The 19672-nt window shown below is 50.0% G+C and overlaps 1 protein-coding gene across 1 annotated transcript in view; it reads right to left on the bottom strand.

The window, feature by feature from the left end:
* Positions 1–7897: 7897 nt before the first annotated feature.
* Positions 7898–19672, bottom strand: part of LOC140391312 (angiopoietin-related protein 5-like) — a 51003-nt gene continuing 39228 nt past the window's right edge. The window contains exons 6-8 of the mRNA XM_072475905.1: positions 16442–16460; positions 12675–12860; positions 7898–8697 (exon numbers count right to left, since the gene is read on the bottom strand). Of these exons, the coding sequence (XP_072332006.1) occupies positions 8384–8697; positions 12675–12860; positions 16442–16460 (519 nt within the window). The 3' untranslated portion in view covers positions 7898–8383. The remainder of the gene's footprint in view (positions 8698–12674; positions 12861–16441; positions 16461–19672) is intronic.

The raw sequence follows: 19672 nt of genomic DNA, 5'->3' as shown, positions 1-19672 counted from the left end.
CTCCTGGCTCTACATCGTTGGACTATGTCTGACCCATGGCCACAGTACCACCATCCACCCGGACCATCCCTGCATGCGGCTGTGACACTGCAGCGCACGGTCCCGTCCTCTGCCCGGGGGATGTTGATGGCGGCCCAGGGGGAAGGGGGCAGACTCACCTGGGGCTGAGGTAAGACCACCCCTCACACACACACTTGCGCTCAACGTACATGACACCCCCGCACACTTTGGACAGAGCACAAAGGCAGCTTCGGTAGGTGTAACATTGACTTTAATAACCAAAGGAGTTCATGCACGTGCCCTAGCGCCTAAAACTCATCTGTGCCCTGCACCCGTGCCAACTTACTCAGTGTCTAATTGTTTGGCCTTACGGGCCCTTTGACTACGTCTACGTGGTTCCCCAGACGGTACAGCAGAACTGGAGGTGGACTCCTGTGATTCCTGCCCTCTGACACTGGATCCCTTTGGCGGCCGTTTCCTGGGGCGTCCTGGCCTAGATGGGCCAGGCTGCGGCCCGGGCGACTGGGATGGCGAGCTGCCAGCCTGTCCTGCCCGTTGCCCACCCGATGCACCTGGGACGGAAGGGGGGGAGTCCGAGGTGTCGCGGTGTACCGGGACCTCCCCTACAGAGGGAGCCGGGACGGACCACACCACCTCCTCCTCCCTCGGGGTGCCCGATGGCCCCCAGGCCTCTACATGGGTGGGGGATGCGAACGGACTGGCCATCCGACGCGCCCCCGACATCTGGCGCTGCCAGTCCTGGAGGCCCGTGCTGGTATCGACAGGGGTCTGCAGGTTTGCAGCCATGGAGCCCAGGGGGTTGTCGAACCCTGTCTGCGACAGTGCGACGCCAGCTCGCACATGGCCACTGGCGCCGATGCCCTCAGCGATGGCCTGCTGAGACTGGGCCATGGCCTGCAGAGACTGGGCCATGGCCTGCAGAGACTGGGCTATGGCCTGCTGAGACTGGGCCATGGCCTGCTGAGACTGGGCTATGGCGTTGAGCGCCTCTGCCATCTGGCGCTGGCACTGGCTCATGGCCTCCTGTGAGAGGGCAGCCATTTCCTGGGCCACAGACGCCGCCTGCACGGAAGGCCCCAGGCCTTGCAAACCGTTCCCCATGTCTGACACCGTCGCACCCATTGCCTCCACCGCGGACGCCACCCGTGCGGTGTCAGCCTGGGTGGCACGCATGACCGGGACCACTCCCAGCTCCTGGACGCGGGTGGACTCCTCCACCTGCGACCGCAGCCGCCGCAAGCCACCCGTCACCCTATTCGCTCGTCTCCGTGTCGGTGGTTGCATCGGATCTATGTGTGGGTGTGGTAACTGCAGGAACCCGGGATCCATCTGGGCGGCAGATGTTCGCTTGGCCTGGGCTGCCCTCCGACCGCCCGGTCCCTCTGCTGCTCCTACCTCCACCTGCTGTACCGGGACGGCTGTGTTGTGCGCACCAGTGAGTGTACCAGACGCCTCATCACTAAAGTGCCCAACCGTGGTGAGTGTTTCTGCGATGGTGGAGGGTGTTGGTGACAGCAGTGGCGTTGTGTCGTGCTCTTCGTCCCACTCTGAGTCCATGGCACTTTGGGGTGGGGGTTCGTCTCCACCCATCCACTCTGAGTCACTGTCCGGTATTTCGTCTTCCCGGGTAGGGGTGTCCTGGGTAGTGCTGTCCCGGGTAGTGCTGTCCCGGGTAGGGGTGTCCTGGGTAGTGGTGTCCCGGGTAGGGGTGTCCTGGATAGTGGTGTCCTGGGTAGTGGTGTCCTGGCTCGGATGTGACGGGGGCCTGTGGCTGCCCCCCTCATCGCTGGGTGGTCGCTCCCGCACGTGACGGGGGTGTCGTCTCCCTGTTGCTCCAGGTCTCTCCGTCTCCCGTGGTCTCCGAGGGGCATCCTGCGGGCGTCGCATGCTGGAGGGTTCGGGTCTCTCCGTCTCCCGTGGTCTCCGAGGGGCATCCTGCGGGCGTCGCATGCTGGAGGGTTCGGGTCTCTCCGTCTCCCGTGGTCTCCGAGGGGCATCCTGCGGGCGTCGCATGCTGGAGGGTTCGGGTCTCTCCGTCTCCCGTGGTCTCCGAGGGGCATCCTGCGGGCGTCGCATGCTGGAGGGTTCGGGTTTCTCCGTCTCCCGTGGTCTCCGAGGGGCATCCTGCGGGCGTCGCATGCTGGAGGGTGCGGGTCTCTCCGTCTCCCGTGGTCTCCGAGGGGCATCCTGCGGGCGTCGCATGCTGGAGGGTGCGGGTCTCTCCGTCTCCCGTGGTCTCGGAGGGGCATCCTGCGGGCGGTCTGCATCTGCGGGGATGGGTGCCTGGACGTTTGGTCCTGCGATACACAATGAAGCATGCATGGTTAGACATCAGGCAGTGATCAGGTGATACGGGAGAGGGGGATATAGGGGAGGGGGGATATGGGGACGGGCTGTTGGTGGCTCACTTGCTCGTGGGGCCCCGACCTCTGCATCAGCAACCTCCCGGTCGTCAGGTCCGCCAGCCAGTTCCAGGGCCCTTTCCTCGTGTACGGTCAGTGGCCTCTCATCAGCGGGCCCTCCTCCAGTCCTCACATGCTCCCTATTGTTGTGTGCGCGCTTCTCCTGGGGGGGGGGGTGGTGGCAGGGGTAAAAGGCAACAGTGTTAGGCAGGTATATGAATGCACGCCATCGGTTGCGCGTGCATTGCAGAGGTTAAGGTTAGGGCTGGATTCACTTGGGGATATGGGGGATATGGGGGAGGGGGGATATGGGGGAGGGGGGATATGGGGGATATGGGGGAGGGGGGATATGGGGGATATGGGGGAGGGGGGATATGGGGGATATGGGGGAGGGGGGATATGGGGGATATGGGGGAGGGGGGATATGGGGGATATGGGGGAGGGGGGAATATGGGGGATATGTGGGAGGGGGGATATGGGGGAGGGGGGATATGGGGGATATGGGGGAGGGGGGATATGGGGGAGGGGGGGATATGGGGGAGGGGGGATATGGGGGATATGGGGGAGGGGGATATGGGGGATATGGGGGAGGGGGGGATATGGGGGAGGGGGGATATGGGGGAGGGGGGATATGGGGGATATGGGGGAGGGGGGGATATGGGGGAGGGGGGATATGGGGGAGGGGGGATATGGGGGAGGGGGGGATATGGGGGAGGGGGGGATATGGGGGAGGGGGGATATGGGGGATATGGGGGATATGGGGGAGGGGGGATATGGGGGAGGGGGGATATGGGGGAGGGGGGGATTTGGGGGAGAGGGGATATGGGGGATATGGGGGACGCTCACCCTGCCTGCTCTGACGAGGTCGTTCACCTTCTTGTGGCACTGGGTGCCTGTCCGTGGTGTCAGGGCCACAGCGGTGACGGCCTCTGCCACCTCCCTCCACAGACGCCGGCTGTGGCGTGGGGCAACTCTGCGGCCGTGCCCGGGATACAGGGCGTCCCTCCTCTGCTCCACCGCATCCAGGAGCGCCTCCACATCGCGTGACTCGAACCTCGGGGCTGAGCGACGGCCAGCCATCAAGTCGGGTGTTGCGGTCGGCTGTTCCGGTCGGGTGGGGGGGAGCTGCGCGGCCTTATGAGCCGTCACGCCGTGCAGCGCGTATGACGCTGCACGGCGTGAACCACTGCGCAAGCGCGGATCCCGTTACGTCGCTGCTAGCCCATTTCGGGCCGCAGACTATCGGCCCATTTTTATGACGTGACGCAAGTGGGATTTGCGCCGATCGGCGGAGTTTCCGCCGATAACGGAGAATTTCGCCCCAGGTCTGTATGAGATCCCTGGTCTAGTGGCGATGGGGTGTGACTCTGAGATAGTGGCCACACAGGACAGGCCCAAAACACAGAGGCTGGAACGTCAGGGTGAGAAGAACGAGGGATGGCGATTCACTCCCATGGAGGTCTCAGTAACCCCCGACTCCCCCCAGAAGAGACACCACTCTCTAGAGTGGTGGCATTCCCCCACTAGGAGACACAATAGGTTCTCCCCTCCCGGTTGAGGGGTCTTTGCGACCCCTTCCAGTGGGTCATAATTTCACCCTCCATAGGGGGGTGCAACCCACAATAAACTGTCACAGTGCCCCGAGCGGGGTCTCTTGGAAATTGAAGTGGTTACGGTCCCTGAGGCCACAACCTCCCAAATTTCCATCTCATGGCCCTGAGGGGCCCAATGATTCACCGGGGGATTCCTAGATGCTGGGTTAGTGTGTGGTGGCGGCGAGGAGGGCCTCCCTCTCCGTCCCAGCGCTTAAAGCTGGGCACCTCTGTCTTGGGTCCGGAGCTTAGCTGGCAGGCCCCAGGTGCAGAGTGTGATACGCTGCACTTATGTGGTCCTGCATTCACCATGTCATCATGCGGTGCCATTCATGAACTGCAAGGATTCCATTCCCTCAAGGTCCAACTCGTTTGTGGCCACATGATGTGCCTAATGCAGGAGTGTGCCTGTTTCCCAGGGGTCGTCCATGACGGTTACACCTTGCGCACTCACAGATGTTTTTGAGAGAGAACAGCGGCTGGAGGGATGGCTCCTCAGGGATAGGTGGTACCCACTCAGGAAGTGGCTGATGATGCCAGTGCAGAGGCCACAAACACCTGCAGATATACTCTACAATGAGTCATGCTCAATGCATGTACCGGTCCAGCAGACGATAGGCTGATGAAGTCTGGCATGTGTGGGAAGAGAGTGGGAGCGGGATGTGAACAGCAGTTTACCTACTGGGGAGGCCATGTGGAGTAGGGGGAGGGCGCAATGACAAGTGTTGGGAATCCATGAGGTGGCGAGGAGAAAGATTACTGTGGAGCTGTGATGGGTCTGTGAAGGGGTGCAGCGGGAGACATGAGGAGACAAACTTAACCTGGCTGCACAAAGAAGGTCATTCATCTTTCATCACTGTATGCCCATCCTCTTATGGAGAAAGCTGGGGTTCACTATCGCTGCCACAACTTCCAAGGTGGGGTTGGTGACCTTGCTTGCTGGACGTCTGGCCAATCGCAGGTACAGGATGTCATGCTTCTGCTGGACAAAATTCAGACATTTGGTGGTGGCCCCCTCAGTGAAACGTGGCGCTGTCTTCCTGGCAGCCTCCAGCTCTCCTGCACTCAACTTCTAATATAAGGTATTCAACCTTTGAAGAGGGGCACACTTCGACTGGACTTGGTACAAGTGTTGGGGAGTGCTGGGCAGGCAAAAGAAGCATCTCACTGATTGCAGAGATTAATTTTTCCGGTGTGAATCAGAGACAAGCTGCTATGAGCCCGATGGAAATCACATGGTAAAAAAAAATTTGTTAAAGAGGCTGAATATACAGCGAGTTTTCCCATTGGTGCAGGCGGGATTCTCCTCGGTTTTTTAGCCAGGACCATCACTTGGAAAAGATTAGAAAATTCCACCCTAAGCATTTATTGGTAACAAATAACTATATATCTCTCCAAGGTCCAGCCCTTCCTAGGAACTGTCCTCATGCTGGTTTCTACCAGACTACTACTGTCCTCAGTCTCCTATCATGTGACTCTCTCATCATAATGTGGGCGGTACTGTTTCCCCACTCTCACATTAACTCTTCAAAAGCCAAATACCTTAGGCTGGATTCTCCGATCCAGGACGGCGAAATCGCGTTCAGCGACGGGGTGGAGAATCCCCGATAACGACGATATCGGAGGCGGCGCCGCTTTCAAGATACTCCGTACCCTGAAAAGGAGTGGACTCTGAGAGCACGCCGTGTGCCGTATCCACGCACGCCGGCCGAGTTCCTGATGACGTGGGTCGCGTGTGGTCTCACCCGTCGGGAACTCAGCGTGGCAGCTGCAGACACAATCCAGCACAGCCACAGTCGGGGGAGGGCTGATCCGCGGGCAGGGGGGGACATATTCGGGGCAGGGGGCACTGTGGTGGGGCGATCCGGGGCGCGCGAGTCGGCGGGTCTGCAAGCAGCATCCGCCATGAATGGCCATGGACCCGGCCATTCTCCAGGCCGTAGCAGCACCGAGAGATGGGAGCTCTACACTGCCCAGCTGCTAGCCCCGTCTTCCCCACCCACTCAGGAACAGGGAATTGGTCGCCGTTTTATGCCAGTTTTCCTGACATAAAACACCACCGTTTTCACTCCAGAACGGAGAATCCAGTCCTTTATATTACAGGTTGAGTGCAGGAGAGCTGGATGCTGGTGTGGTGTTATTGGGAGAGTAATTGGGGTTGGAAATAGTCAAGGAGGCCAGGGAGGTCAGGTAGTGGGGGTAGTTGGGAGATGGAGGTGTAGTCAGAGAGAATGGTCAGGCAGTTGAGGGGGCAGTCAGGGTTGGAGAGTCGGGAAGATAATCGGGTTGTGGGGTTTAGTTGGGGTGGGGAGGGGGATCAGTAGGGTAAAAACAAAATTATCCACCACGGACACAGGAACGCCCCCCTCCCCTTCCCATGGACTTCCCTGTGCCCAAGCACTACCAGGGTACTGCCAGGGCATGATCGTCTGTCCTCTAGGGACTGTACTTTCCTGTGTGCCCCAATGGGTTCTCTTCACAAGGTCAAAAGTTGTTGTAAAGCCTGCCCATGTGACATCACCGAATGTGTGGTGCAATCCTAATGTGGGGGGGGGATAATAAGAGAGGGAAATCCCGCTAATGATATTTAACGTATGGTAATAAGGTCCCCGACATTATGACATTGGCGGGGACAATCAGAACTGGAAATCTCGACTTTAGTTGTATTTTCCGTTCCCGCCACCATTGGCATCTGCTGAAAATAGAGACGGAAACTTCCACAACTAAATCCTTCCTCCAATTCAGACTCCCCTCTCCCTTAGTTGGTTTCCTGCTCAGTTAAGTTGAAGATTTTCCCAGCATTAACTCTGAATTTCTCTTCACAGATGCAACCTGAATGTTTCCAGCATTTTCTGTTTTAAATTCTTGTTTCCAGCAACTGCAATATTTTGCTTTTGTATTGGTATTGTAGGAGGTATTTAAATGGCTCCATTTCATGAAAGAGTTTCCTGTTTGCCTAAATCATGGTGTTATTTTACAATCACTTTCTCTGATATTGGAAATAAGAACTGTGCAGATTATAATTAACAGAAACTTTAGGTTAAACAACTCACAATACACTGATACAGTCGCTCCCCCCACCAGAAACCTAACTCTAACACAAGTTATAGAAGCCCTGCAGGTAGACTTAGGACCAGGCCACTGATTTACTGGGATGAAATAAGTGAAACTGTTGTTACATGCTATTCCAATATTTTCACTACTCTTTTGAAATGCATTCCACAATTTGGTTATTTTTTCTGTGAAAACGGAACCCAACAGCCATTTGTTAAAATGTTGCTAAGAGTGCTGTATGATGTGAGCTTGTTGTAAATTCAGATGCAATAACCGTAAGTATATCGTGGAGTTACTGAAGTCAGAAAAGGCAATTATCCCCGTGGCATAATTCCAATAGTTAAAAGAATGAAATGTTAATTATCCTTGCCATGTTGTTAAAGGTTCACTTTGATATTCAGGTTTCTAAAGATATTCTCAAAGCCACTGAGAGTTGGGACTCATCAATTACAGATATCCAAGATATTGAAGCTAGCACATTTTGAAGTTGAATAGAAGATACTCAAGATGTAGCAGTTTGTTCTGAAATATGTGAGAAAACTGCATCCAAAATGACTTCAAGAATTATATATGAAAAATAAATCCAAATAATTTCTCTAAAAAAACTTGGCCCTTTGACTTAGCAAAGCAACTTACCTTTCACAGTACTTCCACTCAAGCACTGGGAGATGCACTGGGAGATTCAACAGAACTAGTAAGGGCCTGATCATTTATTTAGTATGAATGTGAAATGAGATGGAATAACATAGGTGTACACCATAAAGAAAAATGTTAACGCGATAGTTCACAAACAGAACGGTGTGTGAGCAACCACTAACCAAATTCCCAGTCTCCAATGAGCAAATCCCACTGGCACCACCAATGTTTACAGACAGGAAACGTACCTTAATATTGTCCCATAATGCATCAAATACACACAGTCATCAGCAATACATCAATGTGACCTATTCTGGGAGCTGGACTGCATCAATGAACGCAGAGCTCAAGATTTCCAGTTTTATAAATGCCACAGAACTTGTATATTTGCAATTCTAATCAATATCATATATTTATTGCTTAGCATATTGTTATTAATATATTGCTTGTAAAATGACCAGAAATTAAAAATAACTTGAGTGATGATAAATTGTTATTAATATTGCTATTAGTCAGCAGTATATTGCTTTACAATGTGGCCTATATAGGATAATAGCCAATCCTGAAAGTGAAATTGAAATAAAATGAAAAATTCGAGCTGGTAAAGATGTGTCAATATGAATACAACAACATCCAATAATCATCTTCAAAGTTGAGAATCTTACACAATGGCAGGCCCTAAAAATGTGGACTGGATCGCAGGAGGTTCATTGAAACTGACTTAATCTTGACTGGTACCCCATTTTGTCTCAATGACTCCCAACGAATATGGGAAGTAAGTGAATTTTTTGTCACTAGGTAAGCCCCACTCAGGTTGGCCAGGCCACATTGATTGTACCACCAGCCAGTTTTATTCTGATAAACACTGCAGCTGGCCACAGAATTTGCTTGTATATTACACTGTGATTTGCAACCATCATTGTCACGATCAAAAGTCCTGAATGGCCTTTCATTCTGATTATCCTGCGTTCCAAACCCTCGAAAGGCATCCCCTGGAATAAACAAAAAATGTCATTAGAATCCTACAAAGCTGAAACCTTTGTGTGAAAAAAGGCTTCTTCACATTGTAATATTCTATATACAATATGGAGAGAATTAAATCTAATTAAATTATACTTTTTGTTTTCAATGATTCACCGATATAGGATTTTACTTCCAACTATTCGCGTTAGCTTCATAAATTCATCAATTGCATCATAATTGCTAAAAAATAAAAAGTTGTTTTAAGGTGCAGTCAAAAAGCATGCATGATCCCTTCTTGATATGGAACTTTTTTGTTGTGATACCATCTACATGGATTTGTGACTGTGCTGGTAATTCTACATGTTTTCCTACAATAATTTAGAGATAGAGGTTAACAGCAACATTTTCACTTGTGTTATATGTTCTGTGATATTATTTCTCTGAAGTAGGTATATTATATATTTAAGCCATACTCCAAACAAATTTAAAAACAGATAAATAATGCTGTGTATTTAAAATGCATCCATTTTATACTCCAGTAATATGCCACCATGAAAGGTTTGGTGACAGAAATTTGATAATAAACTAAAACCATTCCCAAAGAATGGTTTAAGTATCACTCAAGGAAAACAACATCCCTATTTGGAAACTACACTTTATAATAAAATTGATTGCATTCTGAGGTCCTCATCTTCCATTAGAAGTTTCATTAAATTATAGTTTGCCTACATAAGAAAAGTGGTTTAACTGCAAAACTAATAATTTGTTGTAAAGCTTTTAAGGATGCTCTGGGGATATGAAGGACTCTCTGTAAATGCAATTCTTTCCTTCTCACTGAAATCGAATATTGAGATCACAAAAATCAAAACACAAATTAGAACCACGTTCGAGTCTCTTAATTCCTTTGCTAACGTATCAATTAAAAAAGCACAACTCCAATGATTTATTTGTTTAATTTGTAAAAATTCAAAATGGATTCATAGAAGCCCTACAGTGCAGAAGGAGGCCACTGAGCCCATTGAATCTGCACCGACCGCCTGAAAGAGCATCTACCTAAGTCCACTCCCCTGCCCTATTCCCATAACCCCGTAACCCCACTTAACCCTTTGATCACTGAGGGCCAATCAACCTAACCTACACATCTTTTATGGGAGGAAACTGGAGCACCTGGAGGAAACCCACACAGACACGGGAAGAACGTACAAACTCCTGGGGCGACATTCTCCGACCCCCCCCCCGCCAGGTCGGAGAATCGCCGAAGTCTCCGGCACCGGATATTCGGCGGGGGCGGGAATCGCGCCGCGCCATTTGGCGGGCCCCCCCGCTCGATTCTCCGGCCCGGATGGGCCGAAGTCCCACCGATAAATTGCCTGTCCCGCCGGCGTAAATTAAATCACCTACCTTACCGGCGGGACAAGGCGGCGCGGGCGGGCTCCGGGGTCCTGGGGGGGGGGCGCGGGGCGATCTGACCCCGGGGGGTGCCCCCACGGTGGCCTGGCCGGCGACCGGGGCCCACCGATCCGCAGGCGGGCCTGTGCCATGGGGGCACTCTTTCCCTTCCACCTCCGCCACGGTCTCCACCATGGCGGAGGTGGAAGAGACTCCCTCCACTGCGCATGCGTGGGAAACTGTCAGCGGCCGCTGACGCTCCCGCGCATGCGCTGCCCGGAGATGTCATTTCCGCGCCAGCTGGCGGGGCAACAAAGGCCGTTTCCGCCAGCTGGCGGGGCGAAAATTCCTCCAGCCCCTCAATGTTGGGGCTCGGCCCACAAAGATGCGGAGCATTCCGCACCTTTGGGGCGGCGCGATGCCCGTCTGATTGGCGCCGTTTTGAGCGCCAGTCGGCGGACATCACGCCGTTTCCGGAGAATTTTGCCCTGATCTGGATTTTCTGACATTCCAATTTATGAAATCCAGAGGGATCAGCAGAGATTTAAAACATTGGACTGGATTTCCCCACCAGGAATCGAAAGTGGGACCTGAGCTCTCAGAGATTAACTGTGGGCAGCATTTTATTGGCGGCAGCATCCAGAACCATTGTCCAACTGAGTACAGGTGTCCACTTCCAAAAACAGCTGGCACATCCGGTGGGCCAACAATTTAGTAACGTCACCATTGGAGGTGGCCACAGCTGAGGCTGCAGGAAGGAGGAAAGACAAGGGGCTGGATTCTCCAATTCTGGAGCTATGTCCCCATGCAGTCCTGGGATCAGTGGCATTTTACTCCAGAAGACTGGTGCAAAATGGCCACCAATTCCCCATTTTGCTGGGGGCTAACAGGATGGCAGTGTAGAGCACCCGGCTTCAACTGCTGATATGCCCCGGAGAATTGCCGGGTCCGTGGCCATGCATGCGCACGGCAGCGGCCTGCAGCGGCCGCACAGTGCTTCATGGTGGAGGCCGCTCGTGGACCCGGCCCGCAAAATAATCCCCCCCCTTCGGCTGGCTCGGATGCCCCGGACAGGCCCTCCCCCGACTGGGATGGAGCTGGACTGAGTCCACAGCCGCCACGCTGAGTTCCCGACAGGTGAGACCACACGGTAAGGGGTAGAGCATCAGGGGGCAGGCCTCAGGCAATGGCATGAGTCCATCGGCACGTGGCGTGCAGCTCTTACATACGCCGCGTTGGAGGGGGCGGAGCATCGCGAAAGCTCCGCCGCCTCGGATTTGGTCGGGAAATGTGATTCTCCGGCCGTTCGCCGAACGCAATTCCGCCGTCTGTGACTGGAGAATCTAGACCAAGGTGCTGGATTCTCCATTTGGGAGACTTAAGAGTTCCTGCCAAAGCTGTATTGTGTGCAGTTCCTGCTGGGGCGCTGTTTGAACGAAATTAGGAGATGCAAATGGACCAGCACTCTGCTCACATGAATCGTAAGCAATTCCCAGCCCCGCTGCCGTCTGATTCGCTGGGGCCAGAATCTGCATTAAAGAGCTTGGTGCAGTTTATAAGCACTTCACTCAATACTCACTCTCATTCCAGCCAAGAAGATGGCTCATAGAAGACCTGTCCCCCCACCCCACCCCCCCCTCCCAGTTTCAGGAGTGGACCAACTGCTCAATGCCATTCAGGAGAGGAGTGACAGCCTCTTTTCCATGATGGGCCGTAGGCTCAAGCCCTTCCTCCTGAACAGTGCCTGGGAGGAGGTGGCAGAGGCAGTCAGTGCTGCGAGTATCACTAAGAGGACCGGCATCAATGAATAACCTCCTTAGGGTATTCAACCGAGTCACTACCTCTGTGCCCCTGGCATCACTCCTGTCTCTCACTCCTCACATCTGCCCCAATACCCAAGAGGCCAACAACATCCCACCTGCCTGCATCACCCTTACAATCCACCCTCCACCAAACCCCAATACATGTGTTGTCCTCTTTGGCCAGGGGCCTTGCGCACACATGCTACCAGCTACAGACCCCTCCCCCCACCCCGCCCCCATAGAACTCACCTCCCAACATTTCACTACGTACTTTGTGTCCTTTAGGATAAGGCGGCCCATAATCGGAACGCTTACCAAAAGCTGGGAGTGTGAGTCATTGGCCTTCAGGTCCACACTCCAGCTGTTGCAAGGGCTATGCAACTTGCGGGTGAGAATAGGGCAGTGGCTGAGATGGAGGTCAGCATTTGGCAAACAAGTGAGAGCCCAATGCAATGTTCATGTCCCTATAGCCCCTCTCACACAAACCAGACCTTTCCAACATCTCATCCCATTGGCGGGATTCTCCGTAGTCTGACGCTGAAATTGAGAATGGTGATCGGGCGGAGAATAGCTCCCTACGCCGAAATCAGGGCAGGTGCCAATTTGACACAAGTTCACAATGCCAAGGTGCATGGGTGGCAGGTTGCCTGTGCTGGGCATAATTGTTTCTCCAATCCTTATGTAAAGTTGGTACATTTAAGTCAAAAGAAGAACGTAGCATCTGACTTCATGACTTATGGCATCAATTGAGGTATATACTGGTTACTTCAGGTGAAACTGCAAAGGAATCTATAATGAATCTAAATGAATCTTACCCGCAGTTCCAGTAAACTGTCCAATGTGGATTTTGAACTGTTCATTTTCATCATCAATGTAAAAATCCTCATAAGATGCATAAGCTGTATTTTCATCATCTGATTCGAAGGCCATAAGAAGACTGAACTTGGTGTTTTTCTGATTCACTATGTGGAAGATATTTCTTAATCCCAGCCAGAACTCACCTGTTTAAAAATCAGAAAGTAAATTTGTGATGAAAATATTAAATTTCTTCTCCTGACCCTAAAACTGTAAATAAAAACAGAAAGTCCGGGTCTGCCAGCATCTATATTGAGGAAAGACAGTTTAGCATTTTAGTTGTACAACATGCGTCATAGCAGCAATCAACTACAATTTGAACAAATGAAACAGAACTAAGCAAAATAAAAATGCTGCAAGAGTGAACAACAGATAAACATCAAAAAGTAAAATATTGGGCTCATTGGTGTCCATTCTTTGAGCACTATTAGTGGACTTAGAACTCTAGGAGCTCCAAAATGGGTGCACCTACACCACATGAACTATAGCGTTTCAGAAGGCAGCTCACCACCTTGTCAAGGACAATTAGAGGGAGACAATAAATGTTGCCTAGTTAGTGACATCCACAGCCTGTAAAAGAATAAAAAGAAATGGTGTTAGTGGTGCACGAGCACATGCAAGACCTATCCTTCTGGACAGCATATCGGTGCACACATTAGCAAACGGACAGTCAACCTCGCTGAAAATATGCAGAGTAGGCAGATCAGAACCTCGATCAACTGGTAATGGTCTCATTTTGGAAAGCAACAATCCAACCAATGCTCTCTGTTAACCTCATACTGATGTACACATGTGCACACACCAGCAACAGGAAGGACTCCCACAAGCTATTTAAAGGGATCATCAATTACTTACATGTTGGGGTTGATTTCCTCTGGCTATGGTTTGCTTTTCTCGTGCTTCAAGTTGCCAAAGTCTACATGGAGGTGTGTGGCAGTTGAATAACTTTTTGACTTCAACACTTCCACACAAAACAGTTGCTCCCAGACATAGGTGCATTATTAGGCATTCCCTGTGGAATACAGTATAATTAGGACAAAGAGCAGAGGTCTCACAGATTATGGCAAACTGCTGGAAGAGGGAAAAGGAGAGTGAGAAGAGGGCTCTCAGTAAGAGACCATATCCACCCAGGGTGTTCAGGAAGCAACTCCTATAACTGAAACTTTGTGCAAAATAATATACAGTTATTCCAGCCGTGCGCAGACCCTACCTGCCAAGTACGGCCAAACAGCACACCCCCTGGCCACCCCCACCAGTCGTCCCGTCCCCCCCGTCCCCGTCCCCCAGCCACTGCCAAAGCCCCGCCGGCCAGCAGCAAGGCTCCCAGCCAACTGTGATGGCGTTCAGACCACATGTCAACCGTGCGTCGGGAACTCGGTCCATCAGGGCAGGGCCTTCTGTTGACATGCCAACGCCGTTCCAACGGCATGCGAATACGCCATTTCGGAGGGAACGGAGAATCGAAAACCGGCGTCAAACCGGCGCCGCCCCCAATTACGGTTTCGTCTTCGGGCAACAGAGAATCCTGCCTAAGGTTTTATTTTAAATTAATTCATGGACTGTGGGCATTGTTGGCTGTGTCAGCATTTATTATTTATCCATAATCTGGAGTCACATGTAGGCCAGACCAGGTAAGGATGGCAGATTCTCTTCCCTGAAGGACATTAGTGAACCAGATGGTTCTTTATGACAAAGGTTTAATGGCCATCGTTAGATTTTTAATTCCAGCTTTTACAAGATTTAAATTTCACATCAGCATTGATGGGATTCGAACCCAGGTCCCCAGGCCATTGCCCCTGGTCTCTGGACTATTAGTCCAGTGACAATATCAGTCACCATCTCCTCCTTAGAGGTGAGGGGACCTCTTCATGAATGTTGTCCGATTGTACTTTCCCTTCTGCCTTGGGCTCATGTGGCTGGGTAGGTGGTAGTTCGTGGGTATCTGAATGCAGGAACTCCGAAGTGGAAGTGTGGTTTAAGAGAGGGGGAGTGGGGGAGGCCGAGCTGGGAAACAGGAGGCTCAAGGTCGCACCATCAGCAGCTTGCCCATCATGCCAGAACACAGACTGAGAATGTGCTGGGCATTAAGAAGGGGTATAAAAGCAGGATGCTCCCTCCATCCTCAATGTTCTCAGCAACTTTGGATATTTTTGGGACCTATCACAACTGGTCCCATAATACAGGGAACCATCTTCACTGTAATGCTCAGGGGATGCAGGCATCATTGTCACCTGCAGGCCAACACTTTTCTGTTGTGTGCCATTTTTTGCAAGAGAGAAGGCACAATGTCAGTGGTTGTGCAGCACCTTGTTTGGGCAATGTGTCTGCCATAGCTAAATAGCTGGAGGAAGGGGGATGCAGTGAGAAATGACTGTGAAGCTGGTAGCATTGGTGCGTGTGTGAGAGTAACTGCAGTATTTGGAAGTTAAGTGAGCCCTGAAAGTCATCAGTTAAATTTTCTAACAGGATAAATTCAAGCTTAACATAAATGGTGCTGAAAATCCATAGGAGGTATATTCCAGCAGAGGTGCTGCCAGGAAACTTCACAACAGACTTGTTAAATATTGAGGGCAGCACGGTGGCACAGTGATTAGCATTGCTGCCTACGGCGCTGAGGACCTGGGTTCGAATCCCGGCCCTGGGTCACTGTCCGTGTGGAGTTTACACATTCTCCCCGTGTTTGCGTGGGTTTCACCCCCACAACCCAAAAATGTGCCGGATAGGTGGATTAGCCACACTAAATTGCCCCTTAATTGGAAAAAATAATTGGGTACTCTAAATTTATTTTTAAAAAAGACTTGTTAAATATTGTGGTGTCAAGGGAAGTCTCTATTTTATAGTTCAATGAAAAATGCCAAAGTCGTAACACCCGACTCCCCAACGTCGGATTTTGGGCGGTACACCAAAGATACGCTGGGGAATCCCTCTTGGAAGATCTTTGCCAGGGTTTACCTGGCAATTGTACAGAAGGGCTAACTTCCCCTGGACAATTGGGCTGGGTTGGGAACTATTTAATAAAGCAATCTAAATCACTAACTTCTGATGGTTCTGCCAATTTTCCCCTCATAGTTACTCCAAGAGAGTTAGAAGAGAAAAAAAAGCACTTCTAACTTCAGAATAATTATCTTAGAGACCCAGACCGAGCCTTGCATGGGAACCCTGACCTGACCACCATACACTCCCATCCCCCAATGTCCGGACCTAATCCGAAAATAAAATCGCTGGCTTTGAAAGCAGACCAAGGCAGGCCAGCAGCACGGTTCAATTCCCGTATCAGCCTCCCCGAACAGGCGCAGGAATGTGGCAACTAGGGGCTTTTCACAGTAACTTCATTTGAAGCCTACTTGTGACAATAAGCAAATTTCATTTCATTCATTTTCTCACCAACCCAATAACCACCCCATGACACTTAGAGCAATTAGGGATGATCAATATATGCTTGCCCAATCAGCAATGTCCACATCCCATGAATGATTTTTAAAAACATAGCAAACAAGATTTGAGCTTGTAGAACACTCAGATCACACAAGTTGCCAGACATTGACCATCTCCAACAAGAGAAACGCCAACCATCTTTCCTTGAGATCCAATAGCATTACCAACACTGAATCCCCCACTACCAACATCTTGGCCATTACCGTAGACCAGAAACTGAAGTAAACTAATCATATAAATATTGTGACTACAAGAGCAGGTCAGAGGCTGAGAATTGTGACAAGTAACTCACCTTCTTGACTCATCACCATCTATAAAGCACAAGTCAGGAGTGTGAGGGAATACTCTCCATTCATCTGGAGGAGTATAGTTTCAACAATGCTCAAGAAACTGAACACCATCCAGGACAAAGCAGCCCGCTTGATTGGAAACACATCCACCACTTTCAACAGTCACTCCCTCTACTACCATTGCACAGTGGCAGCAGTGTGCACCATTTTCAGATGATCTGCAGGAACTCACCTAGACCCCTTTGACTGGTTGGCAGACAGGAAACAAAGAGTAGAAATTAAAGAGTTTTTTTTCCAAATGGAAGGCAATGACTAGTGGGGTACTGCAGGGATTGGTGCTGGGACCACAGCGATTCACAAAATAATGATTTAGATGAGTGCACAAAATGTAATGTGTCAAAATTTGCAGATAACACAAAGTTGGGTGGGAGGGTGACCTGTGAGGAGGATGCAGATATCCTTCAGTGTGATTTTGACAAGTTGGGTGAGTGGCCAAATGAATGGCAGATGAGACATAATTTGGATAAATGCAAGGTTATCCATCTTGATAGCAAAATGGGAAGGCAGACTATTATCTGAATGGCCATAAATTAGGAGAGGGGAATGTGCAATGAGAACTGGGTATCCTGGTACACCAGTTGCTGAAGGTAAGCATGCAGGTGCAGCAGGTGGAAAAGAAGGCAAATGGTATGTTGGTCTTCATACCGAGAGGATTCAAATACAGGAACAGGAATGTCTTGCTGCAATTATACAGGGCCTTGGTGAATCTCACCTGGAATACTGTGTGCAGTTTTGGTCTCCTTATCTGAGGTAAGGATGTTCTTGCTATAGAGGAAGTGCAGCAAAGGTTAACCAGACTGATGCCTGGAATGGTAGAATGGGCGTATGAGGAGAGATTGAGTCATTAGTTTTGTATTCGCTGGAGTTCAGAAGAATGAGGGGGGATCTCATAGAAACTTATAAAATTCAAATGGACTAGACAGGGTAGATGCAATGAGGATATTCCCGATGGTGGGGTGTTCAGAACCAGGGGTCACAGTCTGAGGATACGGGGTAGACCATTTTAGGACAGAGAAGAGGGGAAATTTCTTCATACAGAGAGTGGTCGGCCTGTGGAATTCATTACCAGAGGAAGTACTTGAAGCCAAAACATTTTGTTTGTTTTCAAGAAGCAGATAGTATAGCACTTGGGGCGAAGGAGATCAAAGGATATGTGGGGGAGGCGGGATCAGGCTATTGAGTTGGTTGATTAGCCATGATCATAATGAATGGCGGAGCTGGCTCAAAGGGTCAATTGGCTTCCTCCTGCTCTTATTTTCTATGTTTCTATGACAGCACCTTCCAAACCCACAATCATTACCACATAGAAGGACAAGGACAGCAGAATGCAGGGAAACACCACCATCTCTGGTTTCCATCCAAGCCACTCACTGTTCTAACTTGGAGCTATAGCACAATTCCTTCACCTTTGGTGGGCCAAAATCCTGGAATTACATGCCTGACAGTACTGTGGGCCTACCTACACCATATGGACTGCAGCTGTTCAACAAGGCGGCTCTCCACCACCTTTTAATGGGCAATTAGGAATGGGCAATAAATTCTGGTCGAGCAAGTGATGTCCAAATGTTGTGCTGGTAAACAATCAATTGGTAGAGAGAGTGAGAGAGAAAGAGATGGCTAGACCAACACAAGGATATTTATCCTTCAAAGTTTCATTTGCTTGTCCTGGTATACAGAGAAAACAGATACTTAAATACACAAAGAATTAGCTGGCTTGTCACATGACCCTCCCTGACCCCAAACGCCCAGTGGCTCAAATATGGTCATGTCTAATGGATCCTAAATACCGGCTTGCATTATTAGCCGAAGCCTGGGCACATTCCTTTTGTTATATTACTTGGGAGTAATATATGTCACTCATTTGTTTATGCTGAGTTGAACTTAACTTTGATGATGAATACTCAAAGTATCCAGTGATAACAAATTATTTATTGAGTAACTCATCAATTTTCTTGTCAGTTCGATTCTTTAATACTTTTACTCGTAGTTAAATTAAACAAGATAGAATTAGGTTAACTATGAATATTATACTGTACACTCTGAGCACACTATACTTCTGTTCTCTAGCTACAACACACCCGAAGAGAGCGAGAAAACAGATTCAGCTGGTTTATAGTGATCATCTGACTGTACTGACTGCACATTAACCCTTCATGTATTTACATATACAGAGATCACGACACCTTTCATAGCTAAAATCCCATTATCCAAGTAACTACATCTAATGGTTTGTCTTCACCCAGCTGAGTATTCTGGTGACTTTCTGGATGTTTTGCTAATGGGGTAGACGGTGGCCCTCATTCATTCTCCTTCAATTAGTCCTGTTGAGCTTTTGCAGACAGATTGATTTTGTTTCAATGGCTTTGGATTGTTGAAGGCATAGTGATGCAAGTATTCTCCCATCTCTGACTGTGATTTCAAGTCATTGAAATATAGCTTTTGTCTTTTTAAAAATGTAATTAGTGGTTTCCAGCCAGTAAATTAATAAAGTAATTTTTATAAAGCATGGCTTCATAACATTTGTTTTTTTAAAATATTTCTATTCAAGGCATTTTACATATATACATGAAAATATCAGAAGACCCTGGCCTATCCCCAGGCGCCACGAATGCCCCCCTCCCTACCTCCCCCACCAGGCGTCCCCTCCCAGCCCCAGGACTTCCGGGTCTCACCTTTTCAACGGTCCCAGTACTTAGTCCTAGGCAGAACATTACAGTACCGATTCTAGCCACTGCAGTGTTGTGCCTGGCCAGGCTGAAGAGCTGTCTGACAATCTGATTGGCCGGCAGCTGTCGAAATGTGATAGCCAGAAATTGAACCCGGATCAGCTGCTTGGGAAGCAGCAATGATCTACACTACACCAGCAACGCTGACATGAGAGGATCTTCCTTCCAAGAGCAGACAGAAGTCCGCCGACTGCCAATCAACACTCAAGTGCCCATCATTCGTCACTCTTAAAATTCTACCCTAATATTCTTGCACACTACAAGTTAAAGCATAAGAATTGAAATGGGTAAAAATGTTTCAATTGCACCCGGGGATTGCGCATTAGTATGTAGATGGCTGCTACATTATTATGCTGATGGTCGCTGGTATCGATGCTGTCTGGGCTCTTGCAGAGTTTTAATACACAGCAAACCTGCACCTGCTGGTTTCTGCCTGTGTTGGCTGAA

Source organism: Scyliorhinus torazame, chromosome 15 (assembly GCF_047496885.1).
Source record: "Scyliorhinus torazame isolate Kashiwa2021f chromosome 15, sScyTor2.1, whole genome shotgun sequence".
NCBI lineage: Eukaryota > Metazoa > Chordata > Chondrichthyes > Carcharhiniformes > Scyliorhinidae > Scyliorhinus > Scyliorhinus torazame.
The sequence above is the reverse complement of the archived record's forward strand: the minus strand, read 5'-3'. Positions and strand labels throughout refer to the sequence as shown.